The sequence below is a fragment of the Centruroides sculpturatus genome, unplaced genomic scaffold, assembly GCF_000671375.1.
Source record: "Centruroides sculpturatus isolate CEXI.00-Female unplaced genomic scaffold, Cexi_2.0 scaffold460, whole genome shotgun sequence".
NCBI lineage: Eukaryota > Metazoa > Arthropoda > Arachnida > Scorpiones > Buthidae > Centruroides > Centruroides sculpturatus.
Window position 1 is genome coordinate 89,694 of NW_019384807.1, and position 19,081 is coordinate 108,774.

At 26.5% G+C, this 19,081-nt stretch overlaps 2 protein-coding genes across 2 annotated transcripts; both read left to right on the forward strand.

Moving 5' to 3' along the window:
- The first annotated feature begins 284 nt into the window (after positions 1 to 284).
- Positions 285 to 1,145, forward strand: LOC111629689 (probable tetraspanin tspC). Its single transcript, XM_023373577.1, has 5 exons — positions 285 to 411; positions 478 to 720; positions 803 to 877; positions 959 to 997; positions 1,092 to 1,145. Exons 1-5 carry the CDS (start codon positions 352 to 354, stop codon positions 1,143 to 1,145), a joined length of 471 nt encoding a protein of 156 aa, XP_023229345.1. The 5' UTR covers positions 285 to 351.
- Positions 1,146 to 8,109: 6,964 nt separating this feature from the next.
- On the forward strand, positions 8,110 to 18,823 carry LOC111629690 (cell wall protein DAN4-like). Its single transcript, XM_023373578.1, has 5 exons — positions 8,110 to 9,781; positions 9,858 to 9,944; positions 16,347 to 16,405; positions 16,503 to 17,502; positions 17,579 to 18,823. Exons 1-5 carry the CDS (start codon positions 8,747 to 8,749, stop codon positions 18,821 to 18,823), a joined length of 3,426 nt encoding a protein of 1,141 aa, XP_023229346.1. The 5' UTR covers positions 8,110 to 8,746.
- The last annotated feature ends 258 nt before the right edge of the window (positions 18,824 to 19,081 follow it).

Consider the following 19,081-nt stretch of genomic DNA (forward strand, 5'->3'; position numbering starts at 1 on the left):
TAGACATCCATTTATTGGAAAATCGAAGTTCGTGTAATTATGAAACAAAATTTAAATTTTAATAATTAATAAAGTTCTCTCTTATAATGTAAAACTTATTTATACAAATCCGGAAAAAATTTAAATAAAATATTCTTAAAATTATTTAAAACTTTAAACGTTGCTAAATTATTAATTTATTCATTTTATTAATAACGAATTAAATGCTTAAAATATTTAGTATAATTTAATATTTTTAATTTATTAATATCGAATTTAATATTTATTAGCGATGATTCGATTCTAGGAAGATGCTTTGTTTCCATTTCTTTACGTTCTTGATACTTAACAATAACTACGAAATTAATAATAATGAAAAGATTTAAAACTTATTTAAAAATAACCGTAATATTTGTAAATCAAGTTTTATTTGTAAGTAAATTTTACATTAAGAAAAATACAGAATAGAAAGCTTATATTCATTTATCATCATTACAGTTGTTAGGTCTAATTGTTTTGGTATCCAGCATCATTTTGAAAGATGATATTGAAGATATTGAAGATTTATTGGACGAACAGGTTTACAATTTACAAAATATCCCAATTTTATTGACACAATTTAGTTTCAAATCATTACTTGGCATCCTAACTGCATCGATGATCAATGGAATTGTTGTCATAGTAGTGTCTTTTGTGGGTTGCTATGGAGTTTATTATGAAAGCATCTCGTCATTGAAATTCGTACGTTTTGAATAATTTTATGAATATTATCATTTCAAATTCTGTTCATTAAATGAGTAATTTAATATTATTTAATTAATAGCATCTAATATTTTCAAGTATTGCTACTTTTCTTGATTTTATCGTATTACTTGTACTATTCGTTGAAACTAGAAAGGTATTTTTTTTTATGTATTATCGATATGTTATAGATATTATTATAGATGCTTTCTTCAAATGTCAATATTTTGATTTTCAGATGCAGTCTACAATTGATGAAGACATCTGTGATTTGATTGTAAGAAACCATTTATTTATATTCTATAAGATACATCATAAATTTTTACGTTGTTTTTTTTAAAATAAATCAAATTTTCTAGAATATTTATTAGCTAAAGATTGATGCAATGGGATATATTAGCATAATAGTACATTCTAATGTATGATTATGCTAATACATAATAATCAGAATATATTATTTGTATAATTTTTTAGAATTTAAGGTTGATTAATACAATACTCTAATTTTTTTTCTCCTTTTAAGTTCTAGTTTTTATAATTAATATTTATCAAACTAATGAAACTAAGCTTGATTTTAAGTGGTACAAAATTGTAAATTTATTCTGTAATTACTCTTTAATGGTGTCATTTTTATTTAATTAAAAAGTGAAATTTATTGTTGTAAATTTGCGCCTTTTTTTCTAATAAAGTTATATTCATGTATTCTTTTTGGCATTTAAGTATGACTGATTTTATAATTATTATCGAGTTTAGTTTTATTACTTTGATAAATATTAATTATCAAAGATTGTATAAATGATTAATCGCTTCATTCTTCCTCGAAACTAGATAATCTAGTAAGTATAGTTGTTTTACAGGTCTAATGTTGAATAATAAGCTATGCAACGTTTTTATTATTTTTGAAAATTATTAAATAAATATTCAAATATATAAGATTTATACATTGTTAGAGAAAAAAATCAAAATTAAATTGAAATGTTAGAAAGGAAAAAGTATTGTTTGAGTGATAATTATTTTTTTTTTAAGATTTTAAAATACTTCCTTGAAACACTTTAGAAGGAAAAAGTAAGCAATTTTTAGTAGCAATTATAATACTCCTAATGCATTTATAAAAATAGATTTATAAAAGTAGTAATGATAATTACCATATAGATTATATACATATGTATACACTGATTTAAAAAAAAATTGTAAAGTGATGGAATTTAATAGTAATGAAGTCTGTTCTTCTATTAAATGTTTTTTTAAATATTCATATTAAACAGAATAGTATAGAAATAAACGAATATTTTCCGAAATTTTGACAAGTTTAAATATTAAAGTGATTTTTATTCTTAAAGTTTGATGCAATCAGATTTCCTATTTCAATTTCACTTTATCTTTATTGGAAAGAATGTAGAAAAATAAAATAACCTTGACACCATAAAAGTACAAAACACAATATAACCTGAGATAAAGAAGTTCGTGAGATTACGCATCATATGAAATACACAAAAAGCAATACTTCAGCGAGTAAATAATTTGCTTGTTTGCCTGTAAAAGGAGAATGAAATATACTAAAAAAAAAAAAAAAAAAAATTGTTCCTCTTGCCATTCTTTATATGACTGATAGGTTAAATACGTACGTACTTCCTTTACAAATAGATATATTTCATTTAGAAATTTTTTTATAATTTAATCAGTGCCAACTATGAATTTGGTTCACTAAAATTTTTCGAGTCCATATATTTACAATGGAACAAACTTTCATCTTAACACTCAGAATTGTTGAATTTTATTTATTATTAGTACAATGTAGTATTATTAGTACTTTAAATGAAAAAATAAATTACTGTCAAAGCTAATATTTGAACAATTCTGAACCATCTCCAATAGTAAATTTCTAATAGATCATAAATTTATTATTGGTAGAAAGAAAAAAATAATGTAGCAAAATAATTATTATGAATGTATTCATAGAAATTATTTTGACGATAATATATTCTGATAATCTTTCGCTCCTGCGATGTGAAAAGCTTCTACAAAGAGCTTATTATCTATTTTATAATGTGTCATTCGCAGAAAGCCAATACACATTTTTACACTGAGAAAATTGAAGATTGTAAACTTTAACGGATTAGACAAGTCAATAGTTGACTGAAGTGAATAGTTATACTTATACAATTGATAAAAGTGATGAGGTAAATCATACTGAGACATATATAGGAAAGGTTTCGAAAATTCGAATAAACTTAAGCCATCTCTACACATAAAAAGAGAAATTTCAGCACCATTATATCAATATCTAGGATTTTATCAAATGCTATTTTCAATTTGCAATTTAAACTGACATTGTATTGTAAAGTGCTTGATGATAAAGATAAAAATAAAAGTCGCTTTAAAGTTACTAAATAAATATAAAATCCTTTTAAATTTAAATTTGATTTTATAAGAAGAAATTTTGGATGGTAATATTTTTTAGTTTTATATATTTTAATTAAAAAGCAATATATTTAGTTGAATAACTTCGAATTTTATTTAAATTACGGTTCACTGGTATTAAATCTGGAATCTGATAGATAATATATGTAATAATTATTGCATATTTTTAAAAATTTTAAATTAAAAAAAAGCCATTTTTAACTCGTTTGCAGGATTATATCAAACTATATTTAATTATTAACAATTAAAGTTTTTAAATAAACTTAATTTTATGACTAATTAAAATATTATGTTTATTTTAATATTACGCTTATATTAAATGAAAATAGTCTAATCTCCAATATAAATTAATGTTAGTTTAATTAAATAGTAATTTATTCGAAACAGTTATTCATTGTTACACTTATTGTTCTTGTAACAGTCGTCTGAATTAGAGAATAATATAATTTTATAACAAATATTATTCGTTATTTGAGTTAGTATGAATTTAAAAGATTATTGTAACGATGAAATTAATTATTATATAAATTATCTAATGATTGACAAATCTTAGTTATGATATAAAGACTATATAAATAAGAAATCAAAATGTATTACTTTATTTATTAACATTATTTATTATTTATTAAAATTATTACTTCTGTTTCAAATGATTTTCTTGGTTGATCCTGAAGCCCCCTCCTTGCAAATAGGAGTTATAATAACCCTTTTCTTTTATGCTGTCGGTTATATAAAAATGGTTTGACAAATGAATAATCAAAATCTTCAAATTTTTAATAAAACAATGATGACATTTCCTAGTTTAAAATTAATTTGTGGATACGAAGAGGAAATTCAACTTGTAAGATCAGTATTTATTTGGTTTTCTTGATTATTGTTNAAAAAAAAAAAAAAAAAATTGTTCCTCTTGCCATTCTTTATATGACTGATAGGTTAAATACGTACGTACTTCCTTTACAAATAGATATATTTCATTTAGAAATTTTTTTATAATTTAATCAGTGCCAACTATGAATTTGGTTCACTAAAATTTTTCGACTCCATATATTTACAATGGAACAAACTTTCATCTTAACACTCAGAATTGTTGAATTTTATTTATTATTAGTACAATGTAGTATTATTAGTACTTTAAATGAAAAAATAAATTACTGTCAAAGCTAATATTTGAACAATTCTGAACCATCTTCAATAGTAAATTTCTAATAGATCATAAATTTATTATTGGTAGAAAGAAAAAAATAATGTAGCAAAATAATTATTATGAATGTATTCATAGAAATTATTTTGACGATAATATATTCTGATAATCTTTCGCTCCTGCGATGTGAAAAGCTTCTACAAAGAGCTTATTATCTATTTTATAATGTGTCATTCGCAGAAAGCCAATACACATTTTTACACTGAGAAAATTGAAGATTGTAAACTTTAACGGATTAGACAAGTCAATAGTTGACTGAAGTGAATAGTTATACTTATACAATTGATAAAAGTGATGAGGTAAATCATACTGAGACATATATAGGAAAGGTTTCGAAAATTCGAATAAACTTAAGCCATCTCTACACATAAAAAGAGAAATTTCAGCACCATTATATCAATATCTAGGATTTTATCAAATGCTATTTTCAATTTGCAATTTAAACTGACATTGTATTGTAAAGTGCTTGATGATAAAGATAAAAATAAAAGTCGCTTTAAAGTTACTAAATAAATATAAAATCCTTTTAAATTTAAATTTGATTTTATAAGAAGAAATTTTGGATGGTAATATTTTTTAGTTTTATATATTTTAATTAAAAAGCAATATATTTAGTTGAATAACTTCGAATTTTATTTAAATTACGGTTCACTGGTATTAAATCTGGAATCTGATAGATAATATATGTAATAATTATTGCATATTTTTAAAAATTTTAAATTAAAAAAAAGCCATTTTTAACTCGTTTGCAGGATTATATCAAACTATATTTAATTATTAACAATTAAAGTTTTTAAATAAACTTAATTTTATGACTAATTAAAATATTATGTTTATTTTAATATTACGCTTATATTAAATGAAAATAGTCTAATCTCCAATATAAATTAATGTTAGTTTAATTAAATAGTAATTTATTCGAAACAGTTATTCATTGTTACACTTATTGTTCTTGTAACAGTCGTCTGAATTAGAGAATAATATAATTTTATAACAAATATTATTCGTTATTTGAGTTAGTATGAATTTAAAAGATTATTGTAACGATGAAATTAATTATTATATAAATTATCTAATGATTGACAAATCTTAGTTATGATATAAAGACTATATAAATAAGAAATCAAAATGTATTACTTTATTTATTAACATTATTTATTATTTATTAAAATTATTACTTCTGTTTCAAATGATTTTCTTGGTTGATCCTGAAGCCCCCTCCTTGCAAATAGGAGTTATAATAACCCTTTTCTTTTATGCTGTCGGTTATATAAAAATGGTTTGACAAATGAATAATCAAAATCTTCAAATTTTTAATAAAACAATGATGACATTTCCTAGTTTAAAATTAATTTGTGGATACGAAGAGGAAATTCAACTTGTAAGATCAGTATTTATTTGGTTTTCTTGATTATTGTTTAAATAGGTGAAGCGTTAATAAATTCAAATTACTAACCTTATTCTTTTGACGTGATTTGAAAAAATTTCCCGTGGGATTTTTTTTTCTTATTATAATTTGCGATTTAAATTTTCATTTTTTGTATTTTATTTTCTTTCTGGAAAGTGTATTTTGAATAGTAAATGATTTCTTATTTCCTTTATTCTTAGTTTTCAGCTTATATTTCAAAATTCACCAAAATTAATAGAACTACAGGAAATGAGATTACTCGAGTATGAAATTCGACTTCAGTTGATTACTTTGATATTAGAAATGCTTAAACTGAATGAATTCTGGTAACTGTAAATACGTTCATTCGGAATTACTATTTTAAATTGAATTTTATACATAATTATTGAAAATACATATTTAAATGAATGATTTTTATTGTATTGTGTCATTATTTGAATAAAATTGGTAAAAAATTAAAGTAAAATAAATTAATAATAATATATTATTATATTTTACTTTTTTTTAGATCTGTCNTGTAAACCGTGATGTGAATAATTTGTGCAAGTTGAAATTCACTTTGGAAGTAATCCAAATTTCCATTTTCTGTCCTTGTTCTACTTTGCACATTGGAAAGATTTTCAAAGGTTCTCCCATAAATGCATCAATTTTTCGTATATAAATCCAGTTTATATATAAACAATATATTATTGACAGAACAGGATATTTTAATCATAAAAACTATTTAAGTAGTAACTGGTTTTTTAAAACCTTTTTTAGAATTTTAATGCTTATTCTGTAACGCACTGAAATTAATAGCTCTTAAGTATAATTTTTAATTGTTTTTATTATTAAATTTTATAGTTTACAAGAGCATAAAAAACTTTTTAACAGCTTAACAAGTTTGGCCATTTTGAATATTACTACTATTTAGAAATAGCTCTTGTTGTTAACTATGTATATTTCTACACATTAATTTATGCAGCAATTTAAATCGAATTTATTCTAGTATATTTAACTAGATTAATTAGACATTTTCACACAACAAATTTGGAAATTTGCCTACAAAACCCCTATTGTTTATCAAGGTCTGACGTTAGTTTCCCCTGAGAATCGAAGACTTGTTCCTATGATATTAAATTTGATAAAAGATTAATGATAACTGTAGATCGACCTCGTACCAAACACTTCCGAACTAAGATATTCATACTGGTTTCGTTTCCCCCCATGACCCTTCGACAATGACTACTCTTCACTCGTTGGTACTGACTGTGTATTAGTTAAATTAGAAAAAGCCATAAAATCATTTTATATTTTGCTACTGTTGAATTCTTTTATGTGCTTCAAGAATAATTTTTATGATGGAACATTTTAATACTTACATTAATCTTGTTTAATGCAATTTTTGCAAATAAAATCTAAACATTCCATTATAATTTATCATGTTTGATTTCATAAATTTTACATTCTGTTAATTCTATAAATTCATTCTATTAATATAGGATGAAATGTTAATTTATTCTACTTTTCATAACACTATTACTTATGTGCTTAAATTATTGAGGTAGACCACTTGACTATAAGGAAAGAATTAGAATAAATTAAAGTCTTTTGAATATTATAATAATAATAAACTATAATAGAAGCATTCTTAGATTCCCGTTTCTCATCGAGGTTTCTATCTTTGTAAAAGTGGCTCTCACGAGTTAATTGAATTCATGTTTAAGATTTTATTTTAATAAATCAGGACAGTTCTTAAGAACCGAAATAAGAAATATTGATATTTGAATTGTTTTATAAATGTTAAGAGAAATTAGTAGAGAAAATTGTAGAGAATTGTTAATGAAACTTTAACTTTACCAGTTTTCTGAAAAACCTTGGTAAATCTAACTGAAACATTCTTGATCTTGACACAATTATTCTTAAACTTAGATTGTATTATCCTGCGATCATGTTTACATCGATAATTGATTTAACACTTGAGAATTAAATATTCAAACGATAGGATATACTAGAAGAGACTGCGTATTTTGTCAACTTCGTAACCTTGGCCTCGTTTAAGAATTTTTTTGTTGAATTCTTTACTACTAACTTGATATTTAATGTCGTCAATGATAATATAATAATAGATGATCTCAGAGATTCCTTCGATCCGATTTATTAAATTTCGTTTTAATTATATATATATATTTTAATTTCGATAATCGACAAAGAAATCTTTGAAAGACATTTAGAGCTTTACCGTGTTTATTAAGTTCAAATGGAAGAGAAAAAAACAATTCTTCATTAAGTTATTTCCTCGTATATTAACACACTTTTTCTTCCTGTTTGTAAATGGGTTATTTTTTAATTCTGTAATATATTGATGCCTGATAAGGAACGTATTTTTTAAACTATTTTTTGATAGTTTAATGAAGTTAGTACCTCCAAATTAAACGTCAGTATTTTTAATGTGAACAACTTGATGCCATCTGTCGACATTATCAGATATTAAGCTTAAAATAACATGTTATTAGCACTAGTAATAATTAGAGTGGACTATAAATAATCACAATTGTTTAAAGATGAGTTGCACAGATTATTTTTTCAAGTATCAATGAATGGTTTCATCCTAACTATGAATAATTCAAAAATAAAATTCAATTGTCTTCGCTTGTTACTTTCTAACGTGAGATCAAGCAACCTGAATTTTACAGTATTAATATTCTGCTCTATACTCAGATGATAAATATTTTTATTTAATCTGTTATCACGATTCTTCTCGTGAAAGTTGATGAAGTGTAACGCTCTTGACATGTGCCCTTTTTTATTGCACATGACTGTCTAAATTTGAATGATATTTAATCCGAATTCGATTTTTTAAGTATTTGTATTGTTCAATACGTATTCTAATCAGGTTTGTTCTATAATAAATTACCGAGATGAACGTACTAAATATCACGCTTCAGGTGAAAGGTTGGATGCCTTCGTAGGAAGTGACCTCGTTTCTGAAAAAAATAGAAATTTAGGTCGTTCTTATGTTTTCTTTCCGATTTAAATATCTTATGTACAGATATGGTTGGTTACTTTTGATAGAAATATATGTATATTTTGCAGATGCTGAATCGGTGAAAAGTGACAGTGCTATTCTTCCTACTGTAACTGTGCGTGGTTTTCTAAACTTTCGAACTACGGTGGACAATACTGTTATAGTATTTACTTCGGCTGAATCTACTGCCACGGCAAAACCGACTATTGCCATAACTACTACAACCACCACATCAAAAAAGGCAACTCAAAGCAATACCGTTGATTCACAAATTGCTTTAGAATTACAAGAGTTGGCTTACACTCAATCTCCAGAAAAAAATTCTGTCGGGTTATACAAACTTGGTTCGGATTTGGAAAGTGATGCTCGTTCTGGTAAAAATTCTTTTAGTCACATTTCCGATAATGTCGTCGTACCTTCTCCAGTTAATGTCATTTCTGATGAGACCCAGCATCCCAGTAACAGAATTGAGACATCTCAACCTCAATATCCAACCGGTTTAGTTACTGTTCTAAGAGCATCCAGAATCGATAAAGATACCACTACTATCTACGAAACCAAAGTTATTGGAACATACATAGATGGAAAATATGCACAGATCCTGCAAAGTACATCAGACATAATAAAACCGTCTTCGGTTATTCAAAGTGTAATCAAATCTACCTCTTCTGTTATACAACAAAAAGTTGAGGATACGCAGAAAACATTGCCAACTACACAGAAATCCACATCGTCTACTACTCAGCAAATAATTGAAAGTACGCATAAAACAACGACCACAACTAGTAAATCAACAACTACTACTTTTTCAAGTACAAACATCCAGTCATCGTTTGAAATTCCCGATCAAACAATTCAATATACCTCTCAAACCCAATCGTTAGATTTAATAAAAACTAATGAAAAACCAATCAAGAGTTCCATCACAGTTACTGATGAAGATAATAGAGTTCAGAGTTCACCACAAGTCAGAAGAACAACATCGAGATACAGATACATTCATCCTTCTAGAGAAACTCAAACGGTATTTATTGTCGATTTTTCTAAGAAATTTTTATTTAATCTAACACTAATTCATATATATATAATTTTGTTTTTAGGTACGTCTAAATCGCTTTAAAGTTAGATTGAGTCTTCGCCAAGATTCTGATGAAACTACTACTACCGAATCTGACATTCCTGAAGATGTTAATAAAAATTCAATCAAACTGGAATCTAGATAAAATGAAAATATCATCGAGTATAAACTATATAAAATAGTTAATATCTATCCAATCTACGACTGATATAAACTTTTGATTAATTTCAAATTTCGTGGAAATATAACTACTTTTTCGCAGAAATATATACATTATTATAATGCAAATTCACTCGTTTACCATTGCATGTACAAAAGTTTATATCATTTATTAAAATGATGAAAACTTTTTTAGATTTTTGCCTTTGGTCTTTTAATAATTACGTAAATAAAAGTATAAAAATTCATTATATTTTATTAATTTTTAATATAAAATACTAAATCTGTTTTTTTTATATATTTTTTTTCTATTAATTTTTAAATAGATTTAGTATTTACTTCAATATTAAAAATTATTTTAAATAGATATAATATCAATATTAATTACATTATTAATGTGTGTTTTTCATTAATTTTTTTAAGTTATTTGATAAATTTTTTTATTCAGAGATCGGAAAAAATCAAGGAGTTTGTATTCAAGTGGATAAATTTTACAAGACGAAGTTGAAAACTATTAGAATTTTAGGAGATATTTTAGTGTTTGTGAGTTTCTTTATACTATTTTGTTTTCAGATAATAAAAATACACGAAAATTTAAGTATTATACATCAAATTCGCTCTCATCCTCGTCATTTATAATAATTAAATTATTAAGAAAATCTCGAGTTGTTATTGAAGTGAGTATTTACAATTTAAGAATTGTCTTGATTATCTTATTAATTACAGTCAAGTAAAATTAACGTTGTTTTCATTTTGGGCAATATTTTTCGAAATCCCTCGCTTGTTATTTCTTGTGAGTAATGTTCGTTCCTAATTAATTTATGATTAATTAATTTGTTCTTATTTAAAAAAAAATCTTTTTGTTTAACTTTTTAGTCGCTTTTTTTTCCTATTGTTAAATGGAGATTTGTCAACTTATAATTATAATTGCATTTCATATGCAGGTAAATGAAAACATTTCGCTTTAATAAAATACAATATAATCACATTTAAAATATTCTAATGAGTATTTTTATTTCAGCTATTGAAAAAAATCATATTGTTTGGTATATTTTTTATTTACTATTATTAAAAATTTTCCATAAATGAAATTTTAAATTTAATAAATTTTATTCATAAAATTTATTAAATATATTGGCTTATACCTTTAATGATGCTATCATTTTTTTTTATAAAGGTAGGTTATATATAAATAAATATTTTACATAATTCTAAATATTTTAAAACTTTATCTGATTTTTTTACAAATTTTTTCGGGTGTTTTTAGGTTACTTTATATTTAAATATTATTCACAATTTATTTTCGAGATGTCTGTTTTACACGCATGTTTTCTAAGTAAGTTTATTTAAATTATTAATATAATAGACTGTCCAATATATATTTTTTCGACTTTGATTTATGTTACAGCTTCGAAGAGCTTCTTCTTTTTTTTTTTTTTTAAATCTTCATCAAGAATATTATTTCCATCCGACTCAATGGAGCAGCTAGAAGTAATAGATTTAGAGCCTCTTTCCAGCTCTTCTAAATCAATAAATGAATTTCCATTTCCTACTTCATGTTTAAAAAATTTCAAAACATTTTCTTTTTCATCTTTTAATAATTCGATGTTGGAAAGTGAATCCTCTTAATATCACTCGCTAATGAAAACGAATCATCCGAATTACGTATAAATAAATCATCTAAGTAAAAAAGTTTGTGTAGAAATAATTTATGTATTTTAAAAATATATTTTTTGCTCTATCTTCGTGTAAGATTTCAATATTCAATAGTGAATCATCATCTATTTATTCTGCTAGACCTCATAAGAAAAAAAAAACAATAATGCTATGAATATAGATGAATCTTGAGTAAAGAATAATTCAGTTGGAAACACATTATCTTCTCCATCATTATCTAAAATAATTTTGAGTAGTGAGTTCTTTGCAATTCTACCGGATCTCCATTTAAAAAAGAAACACTTATATGCCATTTAAATCCATAAATAAATCTAATAAAATTAAAAAATTCTAATATGCATTTTCTACTCCAAGACATTCTCTGACTTTATTATCTGAAACTATTCATTTAAATTATGAATCACATGTTCACTCTACTGTACTTCTCATTGATGATATACATTTTCTATGAGTGTATATTCTAAAAATCTTTCGTTTGAATGTGATTAAATTAGAAAAATCCTACATAAAAGTCCATTTATAGACATCTATAAATAATATATTTTAAAACGTTTTATATATTTCAGGCTAAATAAAATATATCTTCATTGTTAATTCACGAGAAACTAAAATGTATTATTTAAAGAACAAGTAGAGAAGAATCTATATTTGAAAAAATATTCATAAAAATTCCGAAGAAAATGTAATTTAAATATTTCACATAATAGTATTTATTTCTTATATAGTGTATATAATATTTCAAGTATTTAAATGAATAATTGCTGAACTTAACCTGTTATGATTCTAAAATACATTTTTTTAAGATCCATTGTAGGCAGGAAGTTGGCAATAGTCAAGATGTAAAGGTGGATAATGGAAGTCTACCGACCTAGTTTCCAAGCTGACTTGATGATTCCGAGGCCAGCGTAACAGGTAGACGACCAAACTATCAGATCCAGTTAGTCGAACGTACGAAGTCGACACGATGTTTGGATCGTAAGTGGAAATGTGGTTTCAATCGTGGATTATTGACATTAGTTAGAAATGGGTGGATTTCGGAGGATTACGGTATTGCTTATTATTCAGCTTCTAATATGTAAGTAATATATTTACTAAATTTCATATTTTTTTATATCAATATATACATTTAATCATAGTTATGAGGATTATATATACCCTCTTACAATAAAGAGTATATTTGAATTATTTACTGAATCACTCGAGCGTAAAAACTGTTACTCGCTATGTAATTTGTAGTAAGTTTACAATGGAGTTAACATAAATTTAATAATTGAATATATATATTTATTTAAATTAATTTAATTTAACGAAATTGTATAGTTTAAATATATGGTGGGAAATTTATTAGCATATTCTGATTGTTTACAGCATTCACGTAAAGAAAGGTCGTATGAGAAGGAAGAGTTCAGACACTTGCCCTAAATATAATTTTATGTAGCTTCCACCTGTAGTTTGTTCATTAAAACAAGTTTCGCTAGTTTATATTAAAAGGATGGCATGTGAAGACCGTGAAAGGAAAAAAGTCAAAATATGAATTTTCAGTGCATATTTTGAAACGGAACGCCTTTAGAAATTTTAGAACTTAAAAAATGCTTTAAAGATTTTAATATAGCAAAACTACAGCATTTATTTTTAGGAAACTACAGGTTATAATCGCTTTTCTGAATTCTAAAACGGGAATTTTTTCTTTTAATTACAACTGGTCATCGACATTATGCACTTTTACTAAAGATATCTATGCTATTGCAGAAAAGGAAAAACTAATCAAAGATTTAGGCGAGGTCGATAATCTATAAATATTTAAATGTAAATAGAAATTTACTCGAATTGAATTTTTAAAGCTAGAAAAAAAATTTTTCGAGATTTTTATTTTATTTTACAAAGAGGATTAATTTTCTTGAGCCATTTATTTTATTTACTACTTTAATCCTATATTTCACTCGTTATCACAGAAAGAAATATAGGATATGAATGAAATTAAAGATCACTGACCCTATTCCGATAGTATAATATACTCTTGGCTCCACCCGTACGTGTGCAGATATGATTTTTATCCTTGCAAGGATATCCTTGTGGTCACAACGTCCTTCAAGAGGTAAAAACAAAACTTTAATTTGTGCATGGTTATATTCACCTCAAAGTCAGTTTAATATTTACCGATATTCTATACTAAAGTTTAGTTTTTTCAATACTTTCCTTTCTTACGAAGGGTGGTATTACTTTATAAATTTTCCTTAAGAATGATTTCTATCTATACAACTTATTAACCTGTTGATCGAATTGGGCTATTTTTTATATATATATATTTTTAATTATTGTAAACCGTGATGTGAATAATTTGTGCAAGTTGAAATTCACTTTGGAAGTAATCCAAATTTCCATTTTCTGTCCTTGTTCTACTTTGCACATTGGAAAGATTTTCAAAGGTTCTCCCATAAATGCATCAATTTTTCGTATATAAATCCAGTTTATATATAAACAATATATTATTGACAGAACAGGATATTTTAATCATAAAAACTATTTAAGTAGTAACTGGTTTTTTAAAACCTTTTTTAGAATTTTAATGCTTATTCTGTAACGCACTGAAATTAATAGCTCTTAAGTATAATTTTTAATTGTTTTTATTATTAAATTTTATAGTTTACAAGAGCATAAAAAACTTTTTAACAGCTTAACAAGTTTGGCCATTTTGAATATTACTACTATTTAGAAATAGCTCTTGTTGTTAACTATGTATATTTCTACACATTAATTTATGCAGCAATTTAAATCGAATTTATTCCAGTATATTTAACTAGATTAATTAGACATTTTCACACAACAAATTTGGAAATTTGCCTACAAAACCCCTATTGTTTATCAAGGTCTGACGTTAGTTTCCCCTGAGAATCGAAGACTTGTTCCTATGATATTAAATTTGATAAAAGATTAATGATAACTGTAGATCGACCTCGTACCAAACACTTCCGAACTAAGATATTCATACTGGTTTCGTTTCCCCCCATGACCCTTCGACAATGACTACTCTTCACTCGTTGGTACTGACTGTGTATTAGTTAAATTAGAAAAAGCCATAAAATCATTTTATATTTTGCTACTGTTGAATTCTTTTATGTGCTTCAAGAATAATTTTTATGATGGAACATTTTAATACTTACATTAATCTTGTTTAATGCAATTTTTGCAAATAAAATCTAAACATTCCATTATAATTTATCATGTTTGATTTCATAAATTTTACATTCTGTTAATTCTATAAATTCATTCTATTAATATAGGATGAAATGTTAATTTATTCTACTTTTCATAACACTATTACTTATGTGCTTAAATTATTGAGGTAGACCACTTGACTATAAGGAAAGAATTAGAATAAATTAAAGTCTTTTGAATATTATAATAATAATAAACTATAATAGAAGCATTCTTAGATTCCCGTTTCTCATCGAGGTTTCTATCTTTGTAAAAGTGGCTCTCACGAGTTAATTGAATTCATGTTTAAGATTTTATTTTAATAAATCAGGACAGTTCTTAAGAACCGAAATAAGAAATATTGATATTTGAATTGTTTTATAAATGTTAAGAGAAATTAGTAGAGAAAATTGTAGAGAATTGTTAATGAAACTTTAACTTTACCAGTTTTCTGAAAAACCTTGGTAAATCTAACTGAAACATTCTTGATCTTGACACAATTATTCTTAAACTTAGATTGTATTATCCTGCGATCATGTTTACATCGATAATTGATTTAACACTTGAGAATTAAATATTCAAACGATAGGATATACTAGAAGAGACTGCGTATTTTGTCAACTTCGTAACCTTGGCCTCGTTTAAGAATTTTTTTGTTGAATTCTTTACTACTAACTTGATATTTAATGTCGTCAATGATAATATAATAATAGATGATCTCAGAGATTCCTTCGATCCGATTTATTAAATTTCGTTTTAATTATATATATATATTTTAATTTCGATAATCGACAAAGAAATCTTTGAAAGACATTTAGAGCTTTACCGTGTTTATTAAGTTCAAATGGAAGAGAAAAAAACAATTCTTCATTAAGTTATTTCCTCGTATATTAACACACTTTTTCTTCCTGTTTGTAAATGGGTTATTTTTTAATTCTGTAATATATTGATGCCTGATAAGGAACGTATTTTTTAAACTATTTTTTGATAGTTTAATGAAGTTAGTACCTCCAAATTAAACGTCAGTATTTTTAATGTGAACAACTTGATGCCATCTGTCGACATTATCAGATATTAAGCTTAAAATAACATGTTATTAGCACTAGTAATAATTAGAGTGGACTATAAATAATCACAATTGTTTAAAGATGAGTTGCACAGATTATTTTTTCAAGTATCAATGAATGGTTTCATCCTAACTATGAATAATTCAAAAATAAAATTCAATTGTCTTCGCTTGTTACTTTCTAACGTGAGATCAAGCAACCTGAATTTTACAGTATTAATATTCTGCTCTATACTCAGATGATAAATATTTTTATTTAATCTGTTATCACGATTCTTCTCGTGAAAGTTGATGAAGTGTAACGCTCTTGACATGTGCCCTTTTTTATTGCACATGACTGTCTAAATTTGAATGATATTTAATCCGAATTCGATTTTTTAAGTATTTGTATTGTTCAATACGTATTCTAATCAGGTTTGTTCTATAATAAATTACCGAGATGAACGTACTAAATATCACGCTTCAGGTGAAAGGTTGGATGCCTTCGTAGGAAGTGACCTCGTTTCTGAAAAAAATAGAAATTTAGGTCGTTCTTATGTTTTCTTTCCGATTTAAATATCTTATGTACAGATATGGTTGGTTACTTTTGATAGAAATATATGTATATTTTGCAGATGCTGAATCGGTGAAAAGTGACAGTGCTATTCTTCCTACTGTAACTGTGCGTGGTTTTCTAAACTTTCGAACTACGGTGGACAATACTGTTATAGTATTTACTTCGGCTGAATCTACTGCCACGGCAAAACCGACTATTGCCACAACTACTACAACCACCACATCAAAAAAGGCAACTCAAAGCAATACCGTTGATTCACAAATTGCTTTAGAATTACAAGAGTTGGCTTACACTCAATCTCCAGAAAAAAATTCTGTCGGGTTATACAAACTTGGTTCGGATTTGGAAAGTGATGCTCGTTCTGGTAAAAATTCTTTTAGTCACATTTCCGATAATGTCGTCGTACCTTCTCCAGTTAATGTCATTTCTGATGAGACCCAGCATCCCAGTAACAGAATTGAGACATCTCAACCTCAATATCCAACCGGTTTAGTTACTGTTCTAAGAGCATCCAGAATCGATAAAGATACCACTACTATCTACGAAACCAAAGTTATTGGAACATACATAGATGGAAAATATGCACAGATCCTGCAAAGTACATCAGACATAATAAAACCGTCTTCGGTTATTCAAAGTGTAATCAAATCTACCTCTTCTGTTATACAACAAAAAGTTGAGGATACGCAGAAAACATTGCCAACTACACAGAAATCCACATCGTCTACTACTCAGCAAATAATTGAAAGTACGCATAAAACAACGACCACAACTAGTAAATCAACAACTACTACTTTTTCAAGTACAAACATCCAGTCATCGTTTGAAATTCCCGATCAAACAATTCAATATACCTCTCAAACCCAATCGTTAGATTTAATAAAAACTAATGAAAAACCAATCAAGAGTTCCATCACAGTTACTGATGAAGATAATAGAGTTCAGAGTTCACCACAAGTCAGAAGAACAACATCGAGATACAGATACATTCATCCTTCTAGAGAAACTCAAACGGTATTTATTGTCGATTTTTCTAAGAAATTTTTATTTAATCTAACACTAATTCATATATATATAATTTTGTTTTTAGGTACGTCTAAATCGCTTTAAAGTTAGATTGAGTCTTCGCCAAGATTCTGATGAAACTACTACTACCGAATCTGACATTCCTGAAGATGACGAAGTAACAGAGCCAAATAGAGAAGAAGTAACTAGTCCTCTACCACCTGTCGATCCGGCTCGAGTGGAATATAAATTAACTACTTTAACCCGAGAAGTTACTTTACACGTGGGTAGAAGGAAATCTGTAAGAACTCTTACCATTACTACTACTGTGCCACGCGTTTTGCACTCAACTGATATTCTACAAAATAGTACCGAATTTTTACTGAATCCGAGTACAGATAGCTATATTCCTTTGGAAACTCCATCTTTAGTTCTTTCACGAACATATTCAACTACAGAAAACACTTTCAAGACTTCTTTAGTACCTGTTTTCGATGGATTGAAGACAGTTATGCATACAATTACAGAAAGCTTTCATATTCTGAAAATCGTCACAGCATTTAAAACTCTCCCACCTGGAAATGTTACATTCTTAGAAGATGATGAATTGTTAGACTTGCCTAGTAACGATAGTAGCATAATTCCTACAGAACCTGTAGAAATAACACCGACATTAGCTATCACTTCACCACCAATGGAGACGCCGTATTTAACAAAATTAGAATCAAGTTACACTCCTATAGTTAGCTCTTCTACATCTTTACCTATCAAATATGCAAATAATCCCTTGTTAAGTTTAGGAGCGGCTTTATCTCAAAATCCGTTAGCAGCTGTGTATTTGGGATTACAGCAATTGAATCGACAAGTTACGTTGTATTCTACCATCACCAAGACATCATCTTACGTCACTACTGATACTATCTACAGCACTAAAACTGTACGTTATTTCCTCGGTGGTACTTCTAGAGTTAAAAAGATAACAGAACCCGTCTCTACTACTGTGAGAACCATTACTTCGACTACGACCAGCTTGGAACCGTATTTAAATACCTTAGCCTTCCAACAACAGCAACAACACCTACAACAATTGATCGCTACTCAAATGCCTCTTCCACCACAATTCAGTACTATCACTTCGTCCTACACAACAGTCACGACAGCAACTAGTTACAGTACCCGAGTTTATACCTTGATCTATAACGCGATCAGTACCAAGTACAGAACAATTACAAGTACCAGTCTGTATCCTACAACGGTGACATTATATAGCACCAAGGAGGTGCCTATCAGCGTGACTGCACCGACTGCCTTCCCCTACAGCACGCAATAAACGTTATATTGGATTTATTTTTCTACTTTTAATTTTTATAAATCTAAAAATTAATACATTTTAAAAATATTTATGTAGGTGAATACGCGGTATTTGCGTTTTTAAACTACTGTAATTTTATTCTACTATTAATACTACTATATTGTTAAAGTATAATGTATAAAGTTGTCGTCCTTCAGACAAAAGTTTGTTTAGTCTATTTTATACTGTTAAATGGAATTAAAAATACTTTGTTTACGATTTTATTATTCAAATTTA